The 18,466-nt window shown below is 44.1% G+C and overlaps 4 protein-coding genes across 4 annotated transcripts; 2 read left to right on the top strand and 2 right to left on the bottom strand.

Moving 5' to 3' along the window:
* Positions 1-1,093: 1,093 nt before the first annotated feature.
* On the top strand, positions 1,094-1,480 carry N7495_004497 (Clr5 domain-containing protein; the record flags this gene model as incomplete). The annotated part of the gene is made up of 1 exon (XM_057207148.1): positions 1,094-1,480. One exon carries the CDS (start codon positions 1,094-1,096, stop codon positions 1,478-1,480), a length of 387 nt encoding a protein of 128 aa, XP_057064828.1.
* Positions 1,481-8,447: 6,967 nt separating this feature from the next.
* Positions 8,448-10,651, top strand: N7495_004496 (Zn(II)2Cys6 transcription factor domain-containing protein; the record flags this gene model as incomplete). The annotated part of the gene is made up of 5 exons (XM_057207147.1): positions 8,448-8,647; positions 8,825-9,220; positions 9,273-9,686; positions 9,734-9,963; positions 10,020-10,651. 5 exons carry the CDS (start codon positions 8,448-8,450, stop codon positions 10,649-10,651), a joined length of 1,872 nt encoding a protein of 623 aa, XP_057064827.1.
* A 713-nt stretch (positions 10,652-11,364) lies between these two features.
* On the bottom strand, positions 11,365-13,225 carry N7495_004495 (alpha-amylase; the record flags this gene model as incomplete). Its single annotated transcript, XM_057207146.1, has 8 exons — positions 11,365-11,646; positions 11,702-12,089; positions 12,139-12,301; positions 12,362-12,590; positions 12,644-12,752; positions 12,800-12,915; positions 12,976-13,014; positions 13,067-13,225. 8 exons carry the CDS (start codon positions 13,223-13,225, stop codon positions 11,365-11,367), a joined length of 1,485 nt encoding a protein of 494 aa, XP_057064826.1.
* Positions 13,226-15,327: 2,102 nt separating this feature from the next.
* Positions 15,328-18,455, bottom strand: N7495_004494 (glycoside hydrolase family 31 protein; the record flags this gene model as incomplete). The annotated part of the gene is made up of 4 exons (XM_057207145.1): positions 15,328-17,017; positions 17,070-17,240; positions 17,295-17,702; positions 17,761-18,455. The coding sequence occupies 4 exons, from the start codon at positions 18,453-18,455 to the stop codon at positions 15,328-15,330; spliced, it is 2,964 nt and encodes a 987-aa protein (XP_057064825.1).
* Between the last annotated feature and the right edge of the window lie 11 nt (positions 18,456-18,466).

Raw genomic sequence — 18,466 nt, 5'->3', positions numbered from 1 at the left:
ATACTGTATATAGACACCGCCTGCTCGAGAGATGACCTTAGGATATCCATAAGTAAATGGAGATGAGATGTGAAAAGGAAGTAAGCTTGTAATCCTTATTCATTTGAGTCTATATCGCTGACAAGAATGAGACATGAGTAGATCTAATGATGTAAGTGTTCAATCTCCTTCCATATGATGACCAGGTGGACATTGTGACTGTATGATTTATTGCTAAGAAATATGGACCCTGTATAGAAAGTATGTGATCAAGAAGTCAACTCCTAAATCTAACTTAATAACACCATTTCGAGTGTGGCATGCATGATACTACAGTACCTAGGTATCAGCAACCCCAATCATTGTAAGAACTGAGAGTTGCTACCTAGTTATATGTCGATACCACCAGACCAAAGTGGGGCACAGGACCAATGAGAATGGTTACGATGCTGTTGGTCCAGCGACATGAAGCGAATCTAGTGAGTTTTATCTATTTAGTTACAGCGAGGACAAGATTGAATAACACACCGCTTACAACTCGCAACGATACATTTACAAAGTAGATGCATATGCAACAGTAAGACTGGTCAAACCATCGTTCCGACATTATATAACTGCTTTCAGCATATTCGCATCAAAGGCCTGGTCATGGGAAGCTTGTCGCGAAATGATGGCGAGGTTGGGTAGAGCTCAGTTCCAGCCCTCCGAGGTTGGTGAAGGGTTTCCCTTTATTGATGGGTTTCTTTTACCGTTATGCAAATAAAAGCACTTTTTATAACAAGTTTGTCTATCTCTAATATCATTTGGACTAGATGCATTGAATCAAGAAGACATGACCTAGTGTATTTGGTAGGGCTCTTGTGTTTCTCGAGTACGGAGAGTAAGTAGGAAATATAATGAGTCAATGGTACGGAGGGTAATAAGTGCCACCGCAAAAAAAGGTATGGTACTGTAATCTAGAAATACAAACTGACCGCCTGTAACTATATTACATCTTCTAGGCCCATTTTTATACATATTTGTAATCAGGCTCAACCAATAGGAAAGCCTCAAAATTATTGTTTATAAAGTGTCGTAATCTAATAACTAATCTCACCTATAACAACTATCTATCATGCCACGCCCCAACGTCCCCCTCGAAGCTCATAAGCAAGAGATCATTGATCTTTATAAAGCTGGTAACTCAGCTGAAACTATTAGTCTTACTCTACAAAACCATGGTATCAACGTCACTGCCCGCACCATTCAAACTCGTCTACGAGAATGGAATGCAATTACACCTGCCTCAACCCTTCCTCAACGCCAGCATCTTGAAAGACTTGTTTCTAGTCTTTTCCGGTTTTTGAACACTAAGGAGATTCTCCATGTGCTTCAAGAGCAAGATATACCCTGTTCAACACGTACACTCTGTAGGATACGGCAGCGACTTGGCATTAAGCTTCGTACTAATGACCCTGAAGAACGTGAGCGACAAAAAGAAGAGAGTAAGGCATTACTATAAGATGAAAACGATATTGGAGAGATTGATACATATGGCCGAAGGTATCAATATAACTTCTTACGCAATAAAGGTCAATTTTATCCTATGTATGAAGTCTCTCTCTCTCTCTGTCTCTCTCTCTCTCTGTCTCTCTCTCTCTCTTCTCTCTCTCTCTCTCTCTCTCTCTCTCTCTCTCTCTCTCTCTCTCTCTCTCTCTCTCTCTCTCTCTCTCTCTCTCTCTCTCTCTCTCTCTCTCTCTCTTTTATTTATTTAATTACTTAACTTCTCCTAGGCATAGGATTGCTAAGATCTATAAAACGACCAATCCAAATGCTATTGAAAAACGTCGCTTAGGGCTTCAACGTCGAAAAGGTGCTTATATTTGCCCTGGCCCAAACTGGATATGGCATGTTGATGGTCATATAAAGCTTGAACAATTTGGATTTGAGATATATGCAGCTATCGATGGTTACTCTCGCTTTATCATCTGGATATATGTGGGAGTAAGCTCTCGAACAGCGGTTAGTGTATTATTTCAATATCTAAACTGTGTTTCAGAGAATGGCTTTCTACCACGGAATATGCGTTCTGATCTTGGCTCTGAAACCATGCTATTAGCTGATGCACATTTCTCTCTACGTCAATCAGGATCTCAGGAACTAGTTCTAGCTTTAGTTCCAGCTTTAGTTCCAGCTTTAGTTCCAGCTTCAGTTCCAGCTTCAGTTCTATCTCTAGTACCAACAATATCACCAAGAGTAGCTATAGCTATAGCTATAGCTTCAGCTTCAGCTTCGGTACAGCAGCTACAGGACTGCTTCTTCTATGGCCGAAGCACCGAGAACCAGAGGATTGAATCATGGTGGGTGCAGCTAGTATCATCATGTACTCATATTTACTATGACTACTTCCACCAACTAAAAGATGAAGGCCTTTTCTCAAAGGATAATATTGCAGAGCAAGTCTCCCTTCTTGCAATCTATATGCCTATCATCCGACAGCATATTCAATCATTTACTGAAGTATGGAACATTCATCCAATTCGAGAGCAAAGAAACCGGCCAAACAGTGTTCCAGGGAAGCCTATTCTAAACTACAATTTCCCTCAAGAAGGCATTCATGATCATAAATAACAATTTGATCCAGATCTTTTACAAAGGCTACAAATAGATATACAGGAGTGGGATGGCAACGAATATCTACCATTAGCCACCCTTACCTGGTGTCAACAACAGCTTCAGGAAATTGGAGAACAACTTACGGGGACTGGATTTGACCCTGAAAATCCCCTCCTACATCTTCGTGGGGACTCGGGCCAACCATATCGCATAGTATACGAGGCTCTCCGGCAGCGAGCACTTTTACACTATGAATCATCTATAGATCCTATCCTAGGTATTTGTACAAAACCTCATGGTGCATATGATTAAGCCCTAAGAGTAGAAATGGTTTCGGAAGAAATAGTTGAGGCTGAAATATAGATTTTCTATGATTATATTTAGTCTAGTTTAAAACTTTTCATCATCTATTTAAATAAATAGCCTAAATCCTAATATTTTTCTCTACTAAGCAGTTCAACTCTTAATCCATCTCTCAATCCAACTCTCAATCCATCTCTCAATCCATCTCTCAATCCAACTTTCAATCTAACTCTTAATCCATCTCTCAATCCATCTCTTAATATGGCATTAAGAGAGATAGACCAAGATTTTCCATCTATTCTCCTCAGTTCAGTACAAGCTATTTTACCAATTCTACCACTCCATCTACAGCCTCAATCACTTCTCCATCTATAGCCTCAATCACTTCTTCATCCACAGCTTCAATCACTACTCCGCCTATAGCTTCAATAGCTTCTACAATTCCTGCCTAATCAAATAGCAATACTCGATTTAGTGACTTGAATCGTACTGCTCAAAGTGTTCGGAGGCGCTATATGGGTTTACCTAGTACACCTCCTCGTCCACAGTCACATCTACAAGAGTCAATTCTACCAATTACACATTGTCAACTCCATATACAGCTTTACATTTGGGAAGGGGCGAAAAATATCAGACGTCTTAATATATCTGCTTCGCCAACTTTTCCTCTATCAATGAATATCTCTGATATTCCCTACTTCGTCAATCATGAGCTACTTGGAACAGGATGCTTCCCTTATGATGCATTACAGCAGGTTGGATACCAAAAGCGACTTTGGGATAAAGCTATACTCGCTAAAAGCGTCAACGAAGTTGGGCGAGGAAGTAGAAGACATCTTACTCCTGATCTTCTTGTTGGGATGGATCGCTTTATGCACCAGCCCATAAAAGACCTCTGTCAACAGCTAGAAATGGATAAGAATATCTCATCTCACGTTTTAGTGGCTCAACACCATCCAATTCATCTCCAAGGGTATTTCCAGTGCCATCTCCAGTGCCATCTACAGTGCCATCTCTAATAGTAGCCACTACTAAAAGGGGGCGGCCAAGCACACGACAAAGCCAGCGAGTTCGGAGAAAACGGGAATGATATAGCTGCTTTAATCAATAAATTTTACTTCGCTATTTTACTTCGTTATTCCACTTCACTATTTTAATAGTAATAGATAGTATTTGAAGTTTGACTTAGTCAATTTAGGGCTATCGACTAGTAATATAGAGTGATATGTGATACAGGTATTCAAAGATTCTGCCAGGTGTAAAATATGTATTCTGTTTTCAGTTTTATGGGTTATTTCGCGGTGGCACTTATTAACCTCCGTACAATGGTAAGGTTGGTGTTATCCAGATACTGACAATGTTACTTCAAAACAGTTGTAGTACTGTTTACTATTCTAACAAAGCCAATTCCACGATCTGGTTGACCAAATCAAATGGCGTAAAATTCAATCCCACAAGGTCCATAATATCAATAGTGTCTGTCGATTGATTCATCCACTGTATCAAATACGCAACTAATGCTCTCGCCTGCGCTTGAATCTTTGCTTTGGTTGACTTCTGCCTGGTAATTCCAAGGTTTGCTATCTAAAATCAAGATTCAAACTGGTAGACTGGTAAGTATAGAATTAGATCCAGATTACACCACAATCTCGGAATTGACCGGGAAAATTTCCAATCATATGTGTCCGATCTCGGGAGACCTTGAAGTTTGACTTACCAATTTAACGATATTTGTCTCCAGGGCTTCTTGGTGAATGTGCCTAGTTAGTTATATAATAGCGGGGCTTATAGTATCTAAGTAATTTCTTATGTTGTACCTAGGATGTCCATAGATAGAAGGTTATATTGATCCGAAGTATTTAAACTATTGGAGGCTTGTAACTATGAATATATACCTACCTGAGTATATTCCAGCCTGAATCCTACTCAAGCTAAAGTAAGGGTAGTTTATTTGCCATAAAATCTGGACTTTATGGTAGTATTCCCTAGGACAGAGACCCTTTGACTCTTTAGTCCATTCCGGGGTACAGGACCATAACATACCTAGACATGAACTTCATATTGATAGCTGCATGAGTCTATGTAAATAGTTGCAGTCAGTCAATTACCCCTGACTCTTCCAAGGTTTTAAAATTTCAGTATCATTCTTAGCTTCGAGATGATAGTCTCCTAGCTTGGAGGCTATTGAGCAACGTTGAAGATTGCTCGTGTTTAACGTAAATCCATCCAAGCTTGATACACGCAAATACCTTGAGCTTACTTTCCAAACCAACAGCCCCAGGGTTAATGGAACAAGTAGCCTTCGAGTAACTGAATACGGAATACGGAGTAAGGTACGAAGTTCTCCGTAGCTCTGGCAATAATCTCATGGTGGAGGACTACGTTAACTCCCCGAAGGTATGCAACATTAAACGATCATATGAGCCTGATTGGCCAATTTGATCCACCAAAGACATATTGGAAGCCTTATGACTCTTACTTGAGTCTCGGCGATCTTTTTGCAGTTAGAGCCCGCCGATATCGCAGCTCCAGCCATTCCTTTCAAATTTGAATCCAAGTCCTTAAAGAAGGGCGCTCCCGGTCTATTTCAAGGTGTCATCTGGTTTAAGATTACGTTATTTTTCACTTCTTAGTGGAAATGACGAGACTCTTCTGATGTAAACTGTTTGCTTCACTTTTTCGAACATCAAAGGTGCCATCGACATCTCCGATCACTCTAACAATAACAAGCTGGACTTAGGTAGATGTCGATGACCATAGAAATCTTCTTGACCATATTGCTTCATCTATTTCATGCACATAACGGATCCGCATGGGATTGAGACGCGTGGTCACTAGACAATGGATTTCTGAGCTTAGCGGAGCACAGATCACGTCTGATTTTGCTGTCAATATCAAGAATCTGGATCTTCTCGAGTGAACAGCATTCTAACGTGAAGAAGGAACCAAGCCGAACCTCCATCGAATAACTTGCATAATGTTGGAAACCTGACCAATGGTATCCTCGTATGACTGGAATCGATTCTTGCCCGACAGCGCAGCAACACATTGATTTGTGGCATCTTTTAAGAAGCAGACAACTATTCAGCTGGTAGTGCTATTCGGAATTCATCACAGGGCCTCGATCAGCCCATGCATGGGTGAAAAATCGACCTTCCACTTGACGTCGCGGAAAAAGCATGAGCGTGAACGTGATATCCGAGATATCCACTTCGGCCACGAACTACAATGGCACGGAGCTATACCAGGTTATCTCAAAATCCCTCCCGATAAAAATAAAGTAAGGCATGTGACTGGCAAAAAATACACATCTACCGTCGTCATGGCGTCCCGAATTGCATTTTGGAAGGCAAGATAGGAGTTCGAGAACGTGTGCCTCCTGCATAGGAGAATAAATCTGCCAGGACAAGCTTCCAAGCTTGGAAGAGCCCAGGCTTGATCCGGAAGGCGGTTTGTGTCGGAATATAAAAAGTGACAAAAGTTCTTATCTTTGAGACATGATGCGGCTTTTTTCGGCTTTCACATGAATGACTATCGGCAGGATCATATTGTCGATAAACAGCTAGTCCTGATCAAGAAGGTACGTGGAAGCAAAAGGAAAACGCGCCCAACAATTGTGGCTTTCAACGATGCCTGGGCCGACCATCTGTGCTCTTTCATCGGACAATGCAATCTTACGGACATTCTCATTGATCTTTTACCCTTACTATGAGAAAGTGCGATTTTCGGCAACCCAATATTATCTCTGCTGTGCAAACATTGAACTCGGAGGAACTATTGGCCCAATCTCCGAGGCTATATGGGAACATGGAATATGGAGAACTACGTACTAAGTCGCTCTCTAAAGATTTGACTGTTCCTTGCAGGGTTTAGACTCCGGCGCAAAGACATCCCCGTTGAGCCATCATTTCCTAGTTGAGATATATATCCTTGACCGGTAACTGGTCCGAGGAATCGATCGATTGCAGATTCAAGAAGTGGAATTATGTGAGGCAGAGCTTTCCAGGGAGACATTCAGACCAGGCACTCCGACTGTCCGACTCTCGGCATTTGATGATCTAAGTGGATCTTCATCTTCAAATGCCCAGACACTTGCATCGGAAATCCCTTTGAGCCATGATGCTTGGCTCCGGGGTAGTCCGTGTGGAAAGGCTAATAACCAAAGCCTAAGCAATCAAGCTCATGGCCTCTGGGATTAGTGCAATTCGCCCCTGGAATGAGGACTCAGAGCCCCAACAAGGCAACTTATTGCGCAATCAGTTCCAGAGCGCTCAATCCAATTGCGTAAACTAACAAGACCAAAATCCACTAACGGACAAAGCCATCTTCATAGCTCTGTTCATGGCAGAAATGAGTGGATCTAATAGGTGGAGATGTCAAAACCCGGGACTCGGCTAATTTCTTCTATCGGACTACCTTTTCCTGTTTGGTTGAACGAACAACCAAATTCGGGTGTTAATCAAAGCTCTGGAAGCTGATTTGCCATTCAATCAGATTTGAGGAGTTGGCACGGGGGCTTCCGCGATAAGCAAGTCAAGCCCTAACTATATGACACACGGGAATGACGCCTCTTTTTCTTCTTTTATACTTTTACCTTTCTATTACCTAATCTATATTTTCTCAGTGGCAGCTGAAACTCGAACTTCATGGGATACAACAAGGGTCTAAAAGATCAATTGGCTAACGGATTAACGGATAAGACTAGCATGAACCTATACAAGAACTAGTTAGTGAACCGGTGTTAGCCGGGGACAAAAAGTTACAGAGTTGCATTGCTTGTTGATCCCCCTCTTAATCAATTCTAATCAACTTCTTTTCTTTCTTTTTTACTTCATTTAACCGACCCACATGATATGATAGCATGTCCACTTTGCATCACGGCAAGGCCAAAGAGGATACTCCATCACAGTGCAGACCTCGCTAAAGGTACGGCTCGGAAGATATCCGTTTCTGTCCCTAGACCTAAGAACCTGGGTTAAAAAACAAAAACAAAAAAAAAAAAAAAATACAGAAAATACAGGAAATCGAGCACCGGTGGGGGAATCTTGCGTGATAATAGATAGTCTTGATTTTTCTATTTAAAATTTCTTCTATTTCAAGATGATAAAGTGGCACCATGCATGTGCTGATTCCAATCGCCCCTCTTCCGAGAGCCATCCTAGGCCAGCGAATACTCCAAAAGGGAAAAGTGAATAGTAGAAAATTGAAAGAGAAAAAGCCATACGCAAATAAAACGGTCTCTAGTTTCCAAAAGAAGGCATGGTTAACCTCTTCTAGAAGGCCGAGAATCATTTCAGATTGGTGAGAGATTACCCCAGGTCCGCCATTGAGTGGATCAATGTACCTGCGCATATCGTCAGTAATTATAGGCTTGTCGCAATTGGCTAATAGAACTTGGTCATATTGTTTGTTAAATATATCACTTCACCTCTCCACTTGGGTCTATGATCTTCCTGCTGTTGATCCCTCCAGGCCTTTCCCTACGCCCTATCCATATCCCCTATCCGGGCTTCCCACTTCTACCCACCTTTACCTAAATGATTTAAATACTTCTTTTTACTTTCAATGCCATGACTCGTACCGAGCCTTCTAGGAGTTTGTCGTGGGAGACGAAAAGTGTCGTTGCTGTCGATGATGCGGTCGGCAATGACCCTAGACCAAGAGGTCGAATTCGCCGATCTATGACTGCTTGCAATACATGTCGCAAGTTGAAGACTCGATGTGATCTGGATCCTAGAGGCCATGCTTGTCGTCGGTGTCTTTCTCTAAGGTTTGTGCCTCTCCAGATGTCCCGAGGTTATCGAGACGGATCTATACAGCATGCATACCTGCCCTTTTACCTTGCCCATATTGCCAGTATAAGAAAAATCAAAGAAGAAAGAAAACGTGCCGATCATATGCCGATCAATTGATCGTCGAACACTCCGCTAACTATATATATTTGAAGACTTGAATGTGAACTTCCCGAGACTCCAGATCGATATCACGACAACGCCTTCTGGTCCGACGCCAATGCAGCCATCCCCTCTCTCGAAGAACGCCTTGTATCCCTGGAGCATGGCATGGGTGAAATGATAGATCTCATGCGACACATGGTTAAAAGTTCCTCCAGCAGCAGCCCAAATGCAAATACCCACGTCACGAGAAACAACAGTATAGATGAAGCGATGAGTGATAGCAGGACAGGTCCCCTATTCGCTCTCAAGCCAGTGCAGTTCATTCGGGATCTTCAAGCCGAGTGTTTTGGTGAAAGAGATCACTTCTCCTCTGAGGCGGACCTCATGGGAGATGTTGTCTCCCAGGGCATTGTAGATGCCAAGCTATCTTTGAAACTAATTGAACTGTGCGTTCTTCCAGCCCTTTCCCCTCCCAGAGATTATACTAATCGACGACAGATTTGTTGATTACTTCAGCCCATGGGTCTCAATAGATCATGCATCAAATATTCAGCGCAATGATACCCTTCTTTTCAATACTGCATGTCTCCTGGCTTCTCGGTATCTCCCTGGCATGCCACCGAATACAACCCACGATATTTCACTTCAGGTGCAGCATGCTGTCACCAAGACTCTCTGGAGGAAGACCCCATTGACAAACGACTTGCTTCAGGCCCTGGCCCTGCTCTGTCTCTATCCTACAGCAGGCCACAAGGAAGGTTTCATGGATGGATGGCTATTGAGCGGGATCTCAATCAACCATGCCTTGACCTCCTTTACTTTCCTCAATGATTTACCTAATAAAGTAATTTTGACGGATGAGATGTTATCTCAAATGCGTCTATGGAACACCTTCTGTCTGACCCATCTACAGTATGTCCTTTACCTCCTTCTTTGAATTCAATCTAACGTAGCCTTAGTTCCGCCCTTGGATACGGACGTACTGTCAACGTGCAACTACATTATCTAGACCATTGCCCTCGCATACTAGATAATCCCCGTGCAACACAAGAAGATGGCAGGATAGTCGCCGAAATCCAGCTCTACCGGATCGCTCTAAGAATCCAGAACACTCCGCAGCGACTACAATTTGTCGAAGCCGAGTATGAAGAGATCGAGAAATGGAAGCTAGAATGGGCACACCTTCTCAGTAAGCCACCCAATACCCCTTCCAAAGAAAATCAATAAAAACTCACAACTCCACAGCCAGCGAAGGACAATCAATTCTAGAGCTGAGCATCTGGTTCTGCCAACTCCTCCTCCACCGAACCGCCGTGCGCCTGCAACAAAGCACGGATCTCTTCGCAGCCGAAATATGCAGCAACGCCCGACTGATAGTATCCCGATCAATGCAAACCCGCTTCTCCGCTGCACCGGGTTTAATAGACCATGTGTACTACATCCTAGGCTACGCAGCACTAACCCTCTGCGACTACAACTCCTCCGATCCATTGATCGACCAAGTTCGCGCATTCCTGCTTCACCTCGCCCCAAGTAGCGAACACATCTCCTACCGCATCGCTTTTGTAGTCGGTGAAGTCCAGCGTCGCTATTCAGAAGCTACCTCCGAGCACACCTCGCCGAGCACGGAAGCCTTGAAGAGCGCCATGTTCACAGCGCCGCCGCCTCGCACGGAGAGCATTGATATGACTCAACTCATCTCTCCCGCTGGGTCGATTGAGGGACTTGAGGGCTACGAGTGCTTTAATCAGTTGGTCCCTAGCTATGTGCCGTCTCAGCAGGCTTTCTCGGCACCGGCTATGTTTGGGGCAATTCCACATGTCACGGGTGGGGCTATGCCTATTGCACTAGTTTCGAGGGCCATGCATGACTACTGAAGCGGCAGATATTGATGGAGCTTTACCTAGCTCAGGCTTATCTCTTTCTTCTGTCTTTTTTTCCCCTGACTTCTCTTTATATCTCTTCTTTTCATCTTTCCTTTTGTTTTTTTTTTGTGTGTGAGAGAATTTTTATTATGACTTAAAGTGAATTGTTTATCGGCGTTCCATAGCGGTTTCTTCTTGGTGGTTATACCTTGTTCAACTTTTCTTTCCGTTTTCTTGTCCTGTGGCCTAAAATAATTGATCGGTTGCAGGTTTGCTGGGTAGTGCATTCACGAATATATTAATTGCTTTTACCGCAAGACTTTTTGTATCTAGTTCGGAACAAAAATACTTGGGTCGAGTCCATGTCTTTGATAGTGGCAATGCGGGTAATGGTGCCTGGTGGAAAAAGGGATATACTAGAATATATGATATCTGACCTGTTACTACGTATGTATTTAAATACCCATGGACCTGGGTTATGCCCACCTGGGTAGGAGTGTTCTTAAAATCCGTTATGAAACTGTATAAAATGTACTAAGACAGGCATATATAATTTGGATGGCTAGGAGATTCAAAAAGGTCAAATATTTGTGGTGGCCAAGAAGGCAGAATCGAAGTAATGTATAAAAAAGGGGAAGAAAAGATCTCGATAACACCTAGGTAGCCTTCCATAGAAACATGAATAGAGTTGATATTGAGTCCGTGTACATCTTAACAGATCAAGTTTAAGTGCAAAGACCAGATCCATCAAGCACGGAGGACGGATACAGAATACGGGGCTCTCCACTTGCCATTGGAACAGCCACGTCTCCATTATCGTCAACCTGAATAGAGGAGCAGGTGAAGATCTCTGTGACATAAATGCCAGCAGTGAAGCCAGTGCTCGGCAGCGCAAGGGTGTATTCACTTCCCGTAGCACCGAGATTAGAGAGAACAGTGACTGTCTGGGTTCCGTTGTAGCCCTTACGCATGGCAAGGGTGCTATCGTCTTGGTAGATGGGGTAGTTCTGTCGAAGGTTGTTAGAATTGATAGGACAGAAATCAATCGGGCTTGGGTCCTACCTTGTATGTAATGTAATCTGAGCTGGCGTAGATGGCGTGGTTTCGGACAGCGTTTACAACGGCAACGAGCTGGTACAGTTCGCTGGTAGTGTTGTATTTAGAGAGCCAAGTAGCTTCGCGGTTGTACGGGTCGTTGCTGCCGCTGTAGTGCTGCTCCTGGCCGGCGTAGATGATAGGGATGCCGTCTGCCATGATGGTGAAAGCGACAGCGTTCTTAGCGAGGGACATGTCATCGGTGTACGATGCAAAACGGGGATTGTCATGGTTTTCCGAGAAAGTCCCCAGCAGGGTCGAGTCACTGCAGGTTGATTTGACGTTATCGATCATATCGGCAAGGGCGCCAATGTCTCCGGTGGTAGACTTGAAGGCTCGGACAAGAGGGAAGTAGCTGATCTGGGTTAGTGATTTTTCCTTTCTTCGCAAGGAATAAAACATACAGCGGATAGTTAAGCAGTCCATCCATGACTTCCTGGTACGGGCAAGTGTAGCTCGTAGCTCCTTCGAGAACCTCACCAATACAGTAAACGCCAGCAGCGGAGTTGTAACCAGGCCAGAAGTCTTTGTTTACATGCTTGACAGTATCCACACGTAGGCCATCAACTGAATATAAGGTCAGTTCTGGAGAACGGAGATGATGAGACAGAGAAATAGTTATCTTACTTGAGTAGTTGGAAACCAGAGAACCGACCCACTTGTACCAGATATCCTGGACTGCCTGCGACTCTGTCTTCAGATCAGCTAAGGCGATAGTGTTATCACCCAACCAGCAATCTTGCACATTAGTCTGGTTGTCGTAATTATCGACCTCACAGTGGGAGTGGTAGAAAGCTGGGTCGTCGAATTGAGGGAAGACGCTGGTGTCCATGTCGGTGCCAGCACCTTTGTAGCCCTACGGGGGTTAGTTTTATTTCCAAAAGCTGTTTAAGAGTATCAAAGACAAACCATGTGGTTGGCCACGACATCAACCATGAGGTACATGCCGCGGTCATGAACTGCCGTAGCCAGATCTTTCAGGTCATCAGCAGTGCCGAAGTTCGAGTTTACATCGTAGCTAGATAGGTTAGCGAGTTAAAAATCGATAGAAGGGTGTTTACATACATATCCTGTTGCCAGTAGCCATGGTACGCGGTTCCATCGCTGGTATCGCCTTCGACCTGTTTGGTGACAGGCGAGATCCAGATGGCGGTAAAGCCCATTCCTTGGATATAATCCAACTGTTCAAGCCATTAGCATAAGAGTCATAGCCGGCCGAAGTATAGGGGGAGAGCTAATACCTGATCGATAATACCTTGCCATGAGCCACCGCAATATTGCTATGTATAAAATCAGTTTCCAGCCCCTAGAAAGTATCAGGGATTAACTGACTCCCATCTTAGAAACACAGGTAGCTGTGGTTGAGCCATCGGTTCTAGCAAATCGATCGGTGAGCAAGAAGTAGATAGAACGAGTGCGCCATTCTTCTGGAGTGGCGCCAAATGCTGAGCCAACAAGGCCGACAAGACATGCAAGAAGCCAAGGAGACATTGTAAATTAGTGAAAGTTGAAATGAACGACAAAAGCCACCAGGGCTTTGAAAATGAAGGTAAAAATGAAGGTGAGTAGTACCTACGTACTATGAAATAAAAGACTGACAACACAGCATTAAAGCATACAGGAGGAATAACTACTTTAAATGTGATATTATTATTGTACGGAGTACTTACTTGACTTGTCAACTTGAAACGAAGGTCTAAAGAGGAAACATCTGATGACTATCAAATTTGATATTAGAGTTTAGTAGCTTACGTCTTACGCAGATTTAACGCCCGCTCCACCAGGAGATCCAGGGATGGACTTCAAACTCATATGTCAAGCTATTGATTAAAATAGGAAAGTGATTCCAAAATTGCTACACGACTTCCACGATCGAATTCTCCATTTATCATTAATGAGTTGAATACTGGTAAAAAAACGACAATTCTGATACTCAGATTTAAGATTATCAAGGAACCGAGTGCGATCACCAATTTCAGGGCTCGAAGGATCACGGGTCAAACAAGACCTTCAATTTCTACGGAGAAGCCGGACCAGTAGATTTGCCGTATCGGAAACCAATCAGTCTCTGCTATCAGCTCGTCTGTCTCCACTGGAGCTACCAGAAGGAAGACTCATAACTCCTTCAAGTCCCCACTGGGTTGTAATAAAGTACGAACCTGTGTCCTTGTAATTAATTAAGTTCTAATGAAAATTTCATAAATAAAATTTGTATTACTGATAGGTACAGGTAGCGGCCGAGATTGTCGTGCCTGTAATTCCAGATGAATTATCATATTTTGGCCCTATGGTCAATACGAAGATGGTCGGTCTATAATTAGTTGCTATTTTCAACAATCCCCTTTTTACTGCTTCTCGTTGACATATGGCGTGACCAGTAATATCAGGTCTTGTCCATCGCTCATACGTTTACTTCTCCCGACAAAAATGAAACTAGCAGTTGTCACCAAGATTCTTCCAAAATGGTAGGCCGTAGTATGATCCGACTCATATGCTACTACTGGAAGCTCGAATAGCTGACTGACATCAGTTTGAGCCAAGCAAAAGAGACAGAGTTTCCAAGTTTGCTAACATTTCCAATTCACTAAGACCAAGGACTTTGATATGGAGGCCTCGGGACTATCTAGGTCGATAAAATATCGTTCTATATAACTATCCTGGGCCTGATCGAACAAGGATTCAATTTTGGTCTTTGGAATATAGGAAGTACTTTGAAATCTCATACCTAGCCAGACCGTACGGAATATAAACAGAGTACCAGTATCTGAACCGTGCGTGAGGCATAGCGTTACCTATTTCTATTCGGGGATATCAGCATTTTCGTCCGAGTGCATATATTTACATTAAAAGAAATGAGCTTGGATCCTTCACGTTCGAGTTTATCCTCGGTAATTTCATTTTCAGCGTTAATTTATCGAGCTAACAGTTACTTGCCACATATTTTAATTGTTTGATCTTTACTGCATGACTACGTTTACTTGGCAATGCTTAGCCACCTGCACCTACATACTACCATCGGTTCAAAGTTTCTACTAAGCTGCATATCTAGGTATTCCATTTACTATTTACTCTAATAAGTTTAGTACTTGCACCGCCGATTTTCTAACTTGGACTGAAAGGATCGAGCACATTCTAGCCCTGTGTGGAGTCTAACACCGACAACAACTAATTTTCACCTTCAGATGTGAGACTTGAATAAGGTGTCATCCAATCAGTCCTTAAATCTGAATCAATGGGCAGTGGGCACCCCTTTATCACATTGACTTAATGGACGGAGCCATTAATTAACGGGACAAATGTAGTGACAAAAAGCCCGACTTACGCGGATTGACCAGACATGATCCTTCGAACTTGCCGATCTCCTGGTATATACTCCGTATAGGCCGGACAGAGGTAATGTAATGCCATCGTGCAATTGGACGAGCTGATAACAAGTTTGATACGTCAAATTCTAGTTCTATTCAAATCAATACATACTAAAAGATGAAATGCTTCCAAGGTTGGATACAGACTTCAATATATTTCCAAAGGCTACCTAGGTAGTTTCTCTGCTCGCCTTACATGTAAATAAAAGCAAGTCAATAATCTCGACTCTACCACTTCAAAATCCAATTCTTCTCCCAAGCCCCATAAGGAGTCAAATCCTTCAAGCCACCAACACTCAGAACCCTCGCAGTAGAATTATAACTCACTCCAGAAACCGGAACACTCTTCCCATTAAAAGTCACGGAATCTGGCACCGCATCCAAATCCACACCTAGAACAGTGACATTACCTAAAGAGTTAGTCTCCACCCAGTCCCCGCTAGCCAAAGCACTAATAGTAGAGCCAGTAGCCGTAAACAAGACTTTCAATGTAGCATTAGGGGAAAGACTCTCCCCATCATCAAGGTACAACTCACCGTCCGCAGAACCGCTTCCGTCCAGTGCGACGAGCAGAGACCAGGGAGAATTTCTGGCAGCGCGGGTTGTAAGAGCTGGTTGTTGCATGGGGAGGATACTACCCCCGCGCACGAAGACGGGGATATGACCCAGCGGTGCAGAGATGGTAGTATTGACACCTGGTTTTGCGGGAACTATAGTCTGATTGTACCAGTCGTACCAGACAGCACCGTCGTTCAAGCCGGGGAAAATACCCCTGACTGTGTCGGTTTGCGGCGTTAGGACGGGGATTACCATTATCGACGAGCCGAGGATAAATTGGGTGTCTATAGCTGCGAGGGAAGGGTCATTGGGGAATTCCCAGGCCAGAGCACGCATGACTGTTGACCCGGTTGTGTGTGCTAAATAGAAGAGGGTGTAGAAATAAGGCAGAAGCGCGTAGCGGATGCCCATTGCTGTTTTTGACGCGTCTATGACAGAAGCCCATTGGTACGGCTCTTGGCTGATGGTCGAGAGAGTATTGTGATTTCGGTAGAAGGGGAAGAAGGCTGATAGCTGCATCCAGCGGTTACAGAGCTCTTCGTCTGTATTTCCATTGAAGCCGCAGGTGTCGACGCCGAACATTGGAATGCCGAATAGCGAGAATGACAGCGCTTGTGGGATGGAGAAGAACATGTATGCCCATTTTGAAGCGTTGTCGCCGCCCCAGTGACCAGCCCATTTGCCAGACCCTGCGAATGTCGAGCGGCCAATTATGAACGGGCGTTTCTCAGGGAAGATCTGGCGCAGACCGCGATATGTTGCGTTGAGGACTTGGTGGCCGTAGAGGTTGTGCACGTCGTATTCTTGAATTCCGTCTGAGTGCGTGGCATTGGGAGAAACGGCGTGGACGCTGAGGTCGTGGCCATCTTGGTCGTGATTTATCACATACGGAGGATAGTTGATATCGCGCAGCCCCGGGGTGGGAGTAGTATGTAAGTAAGACGTGCTTGCTGATGCAACTTCTTCGGTACTGGTAGTAGCAGCTTGGCTGGATGAACCCGCCGATGCAGAAGCTGCCTCGGTCACGTTGCTCACTTCGAACCACTCCGGATAGTCATAGATAATATTATTGGGTTCTCCAGGAAGCAAGAAGCCAGGGTGGACTGGGTTCAAGCTTAGGTTTTTGCTTCCACAGCTGCCAACGCAAAAGGATGAAACTTCACTCATGTCGATCCAGATGCCGTCAAAGGCTACATTCTGGTGCCAGGTGACGAGCTCATTGGCCCAGAAGTCACTCGCTTTGGGGTTGTGCCAGTCTGTAAACACGGTATAGCCTGGCCATACAGCGCCAATGTAGACAGTCCCATCTGGGTTTTTTAGGAAAATATCATCATAGGCACCACGGCTATATGTTGCATAGCTAAGTGCAATCGTCAGTAACTGATCCAACGGGTCCCGGGAAAAGAACTTACACATCGGATTCATTATGAGGGTTCGGTATATAAAGAGCTGAGTCCACGATAGGAATGTAGTGACGGCCACTATTGTGTAGCTTATTCAAGAAGTCCTTGGCACCACTGTAAGGAAAGCGATTCTGATCATTGTCGAAATTGCGATAACCATGCATGTAATCAATATCGTTCCTGAGGTCTGAATAAGCAAAATATTCCCAAAGGGGAAAGTTTGAATGGTCTTACCAAATACTCTCCAAGGGAATTTCAAATCTTTCAAAATTGTTCACGACATCTTCCAATACGGACCAATTCTCATAGCCCCATCGGCACTGATGGTATCCAAATGTGAAATACTGCTGCATGGCAGGTAGGCCGATAGTGCTGACTTGATAGTTTTTGGTAACTTCAGCTTGTGATGGGCCGGAGTAGAAGGTCAAATCAAAACTACCACCGAGAGTACGCCACGTGAGATTCCGGGGATTAGTGATTATTTCCTGGCCATGGGCATTTCTCAAGAATACGCCGTGGGAGTAGCCGACGTAGTCTTTAGACTGATCAATCCCGTCACTCGCAACGTGAGTATGGGAGCCGTTCTTGCCAACTTCGTAGTAGCGAGTATCCAGATAGAACGGATGAGATCCATAGACATTGCTATTGTTGAGAAGTCAGTTCTCCCCGCAGAAGTTAGAGTTTGTTGGGTTTGATTTACCTGTCTATGGGAACGCTAATGTCCGAAGCATAGATAGTCAAAGTCAGGTTATCCAGTAGACGGAACTGCTGAATGTGTTCGCCAAGACCGTACAGGTTATAACCACTCGGCAAAGCAGTGACGAATTCGATAAACTGATTCTCAAAGACCAAAACAGTACCCGTAGTCTCGAAAATAACATCCTGAACGGATCTCCGAATAATCTTGAAGCCGAAAGTGGGCTCATTCGTCACTTGAATCTCGAGATCGTTTGGAAGATTCGAAGGCTCGTCGGCCTTTGGTCTAGGGACGAGATTCTCCGAAAGCTCGAACCAAGAAGCGTTTGAAGAATCGACGTGGCTCGGAGTAATGTGAATATGTAGTCTGTCGAAAGCAAGGTATTCGACTGAGAAATCTAGCTGATCGACATCTGTCCCATACGCATTGCACGGCTCACCCGCCAACTTTAGCGTAGCCGTCACTCCCTTCGATGTATACTTCAAATTCCCCGCTTTATACCCAGGACAAGCCAGCTGTGCATTGACGGCATGTGGATCATCAATATTCGCAATCAGATTCGCACCAAAGTCCGCAGAGGCAGGAATGGTGTACTGAGAATATGCTCCAGTCTCAACTACACTTGGACTGAGTATAGATGTAGCATGTATAGCCGAAAGCACACAACTACCGACTAGAAGTTCAGCAAAACTAACCATTGCTGCCAGCT

The sequence above is a fragment of the Penicillium taxi genome (genome assembly GCF_028828555.1).
Source record: "Penicillium taxi strain IBT 34144 chromosome Unknown utg000003l_segment0_segment0, whole genome shotgun sequence".
In the NCBI taxonomy this organism is placed as follows: domain Eukaryota; kingdom Fungi; phylum Ascomycota; class Eurotiomycetes; order Eurotiales; family Aspergillaceae; genus Penicillium; species Penicillium taxi.
The sequence above is the reverse complement of the archived record's forward strand: the minus strand, read 5'-3'. Positions and strand labels throughout refer to the sequence as shown.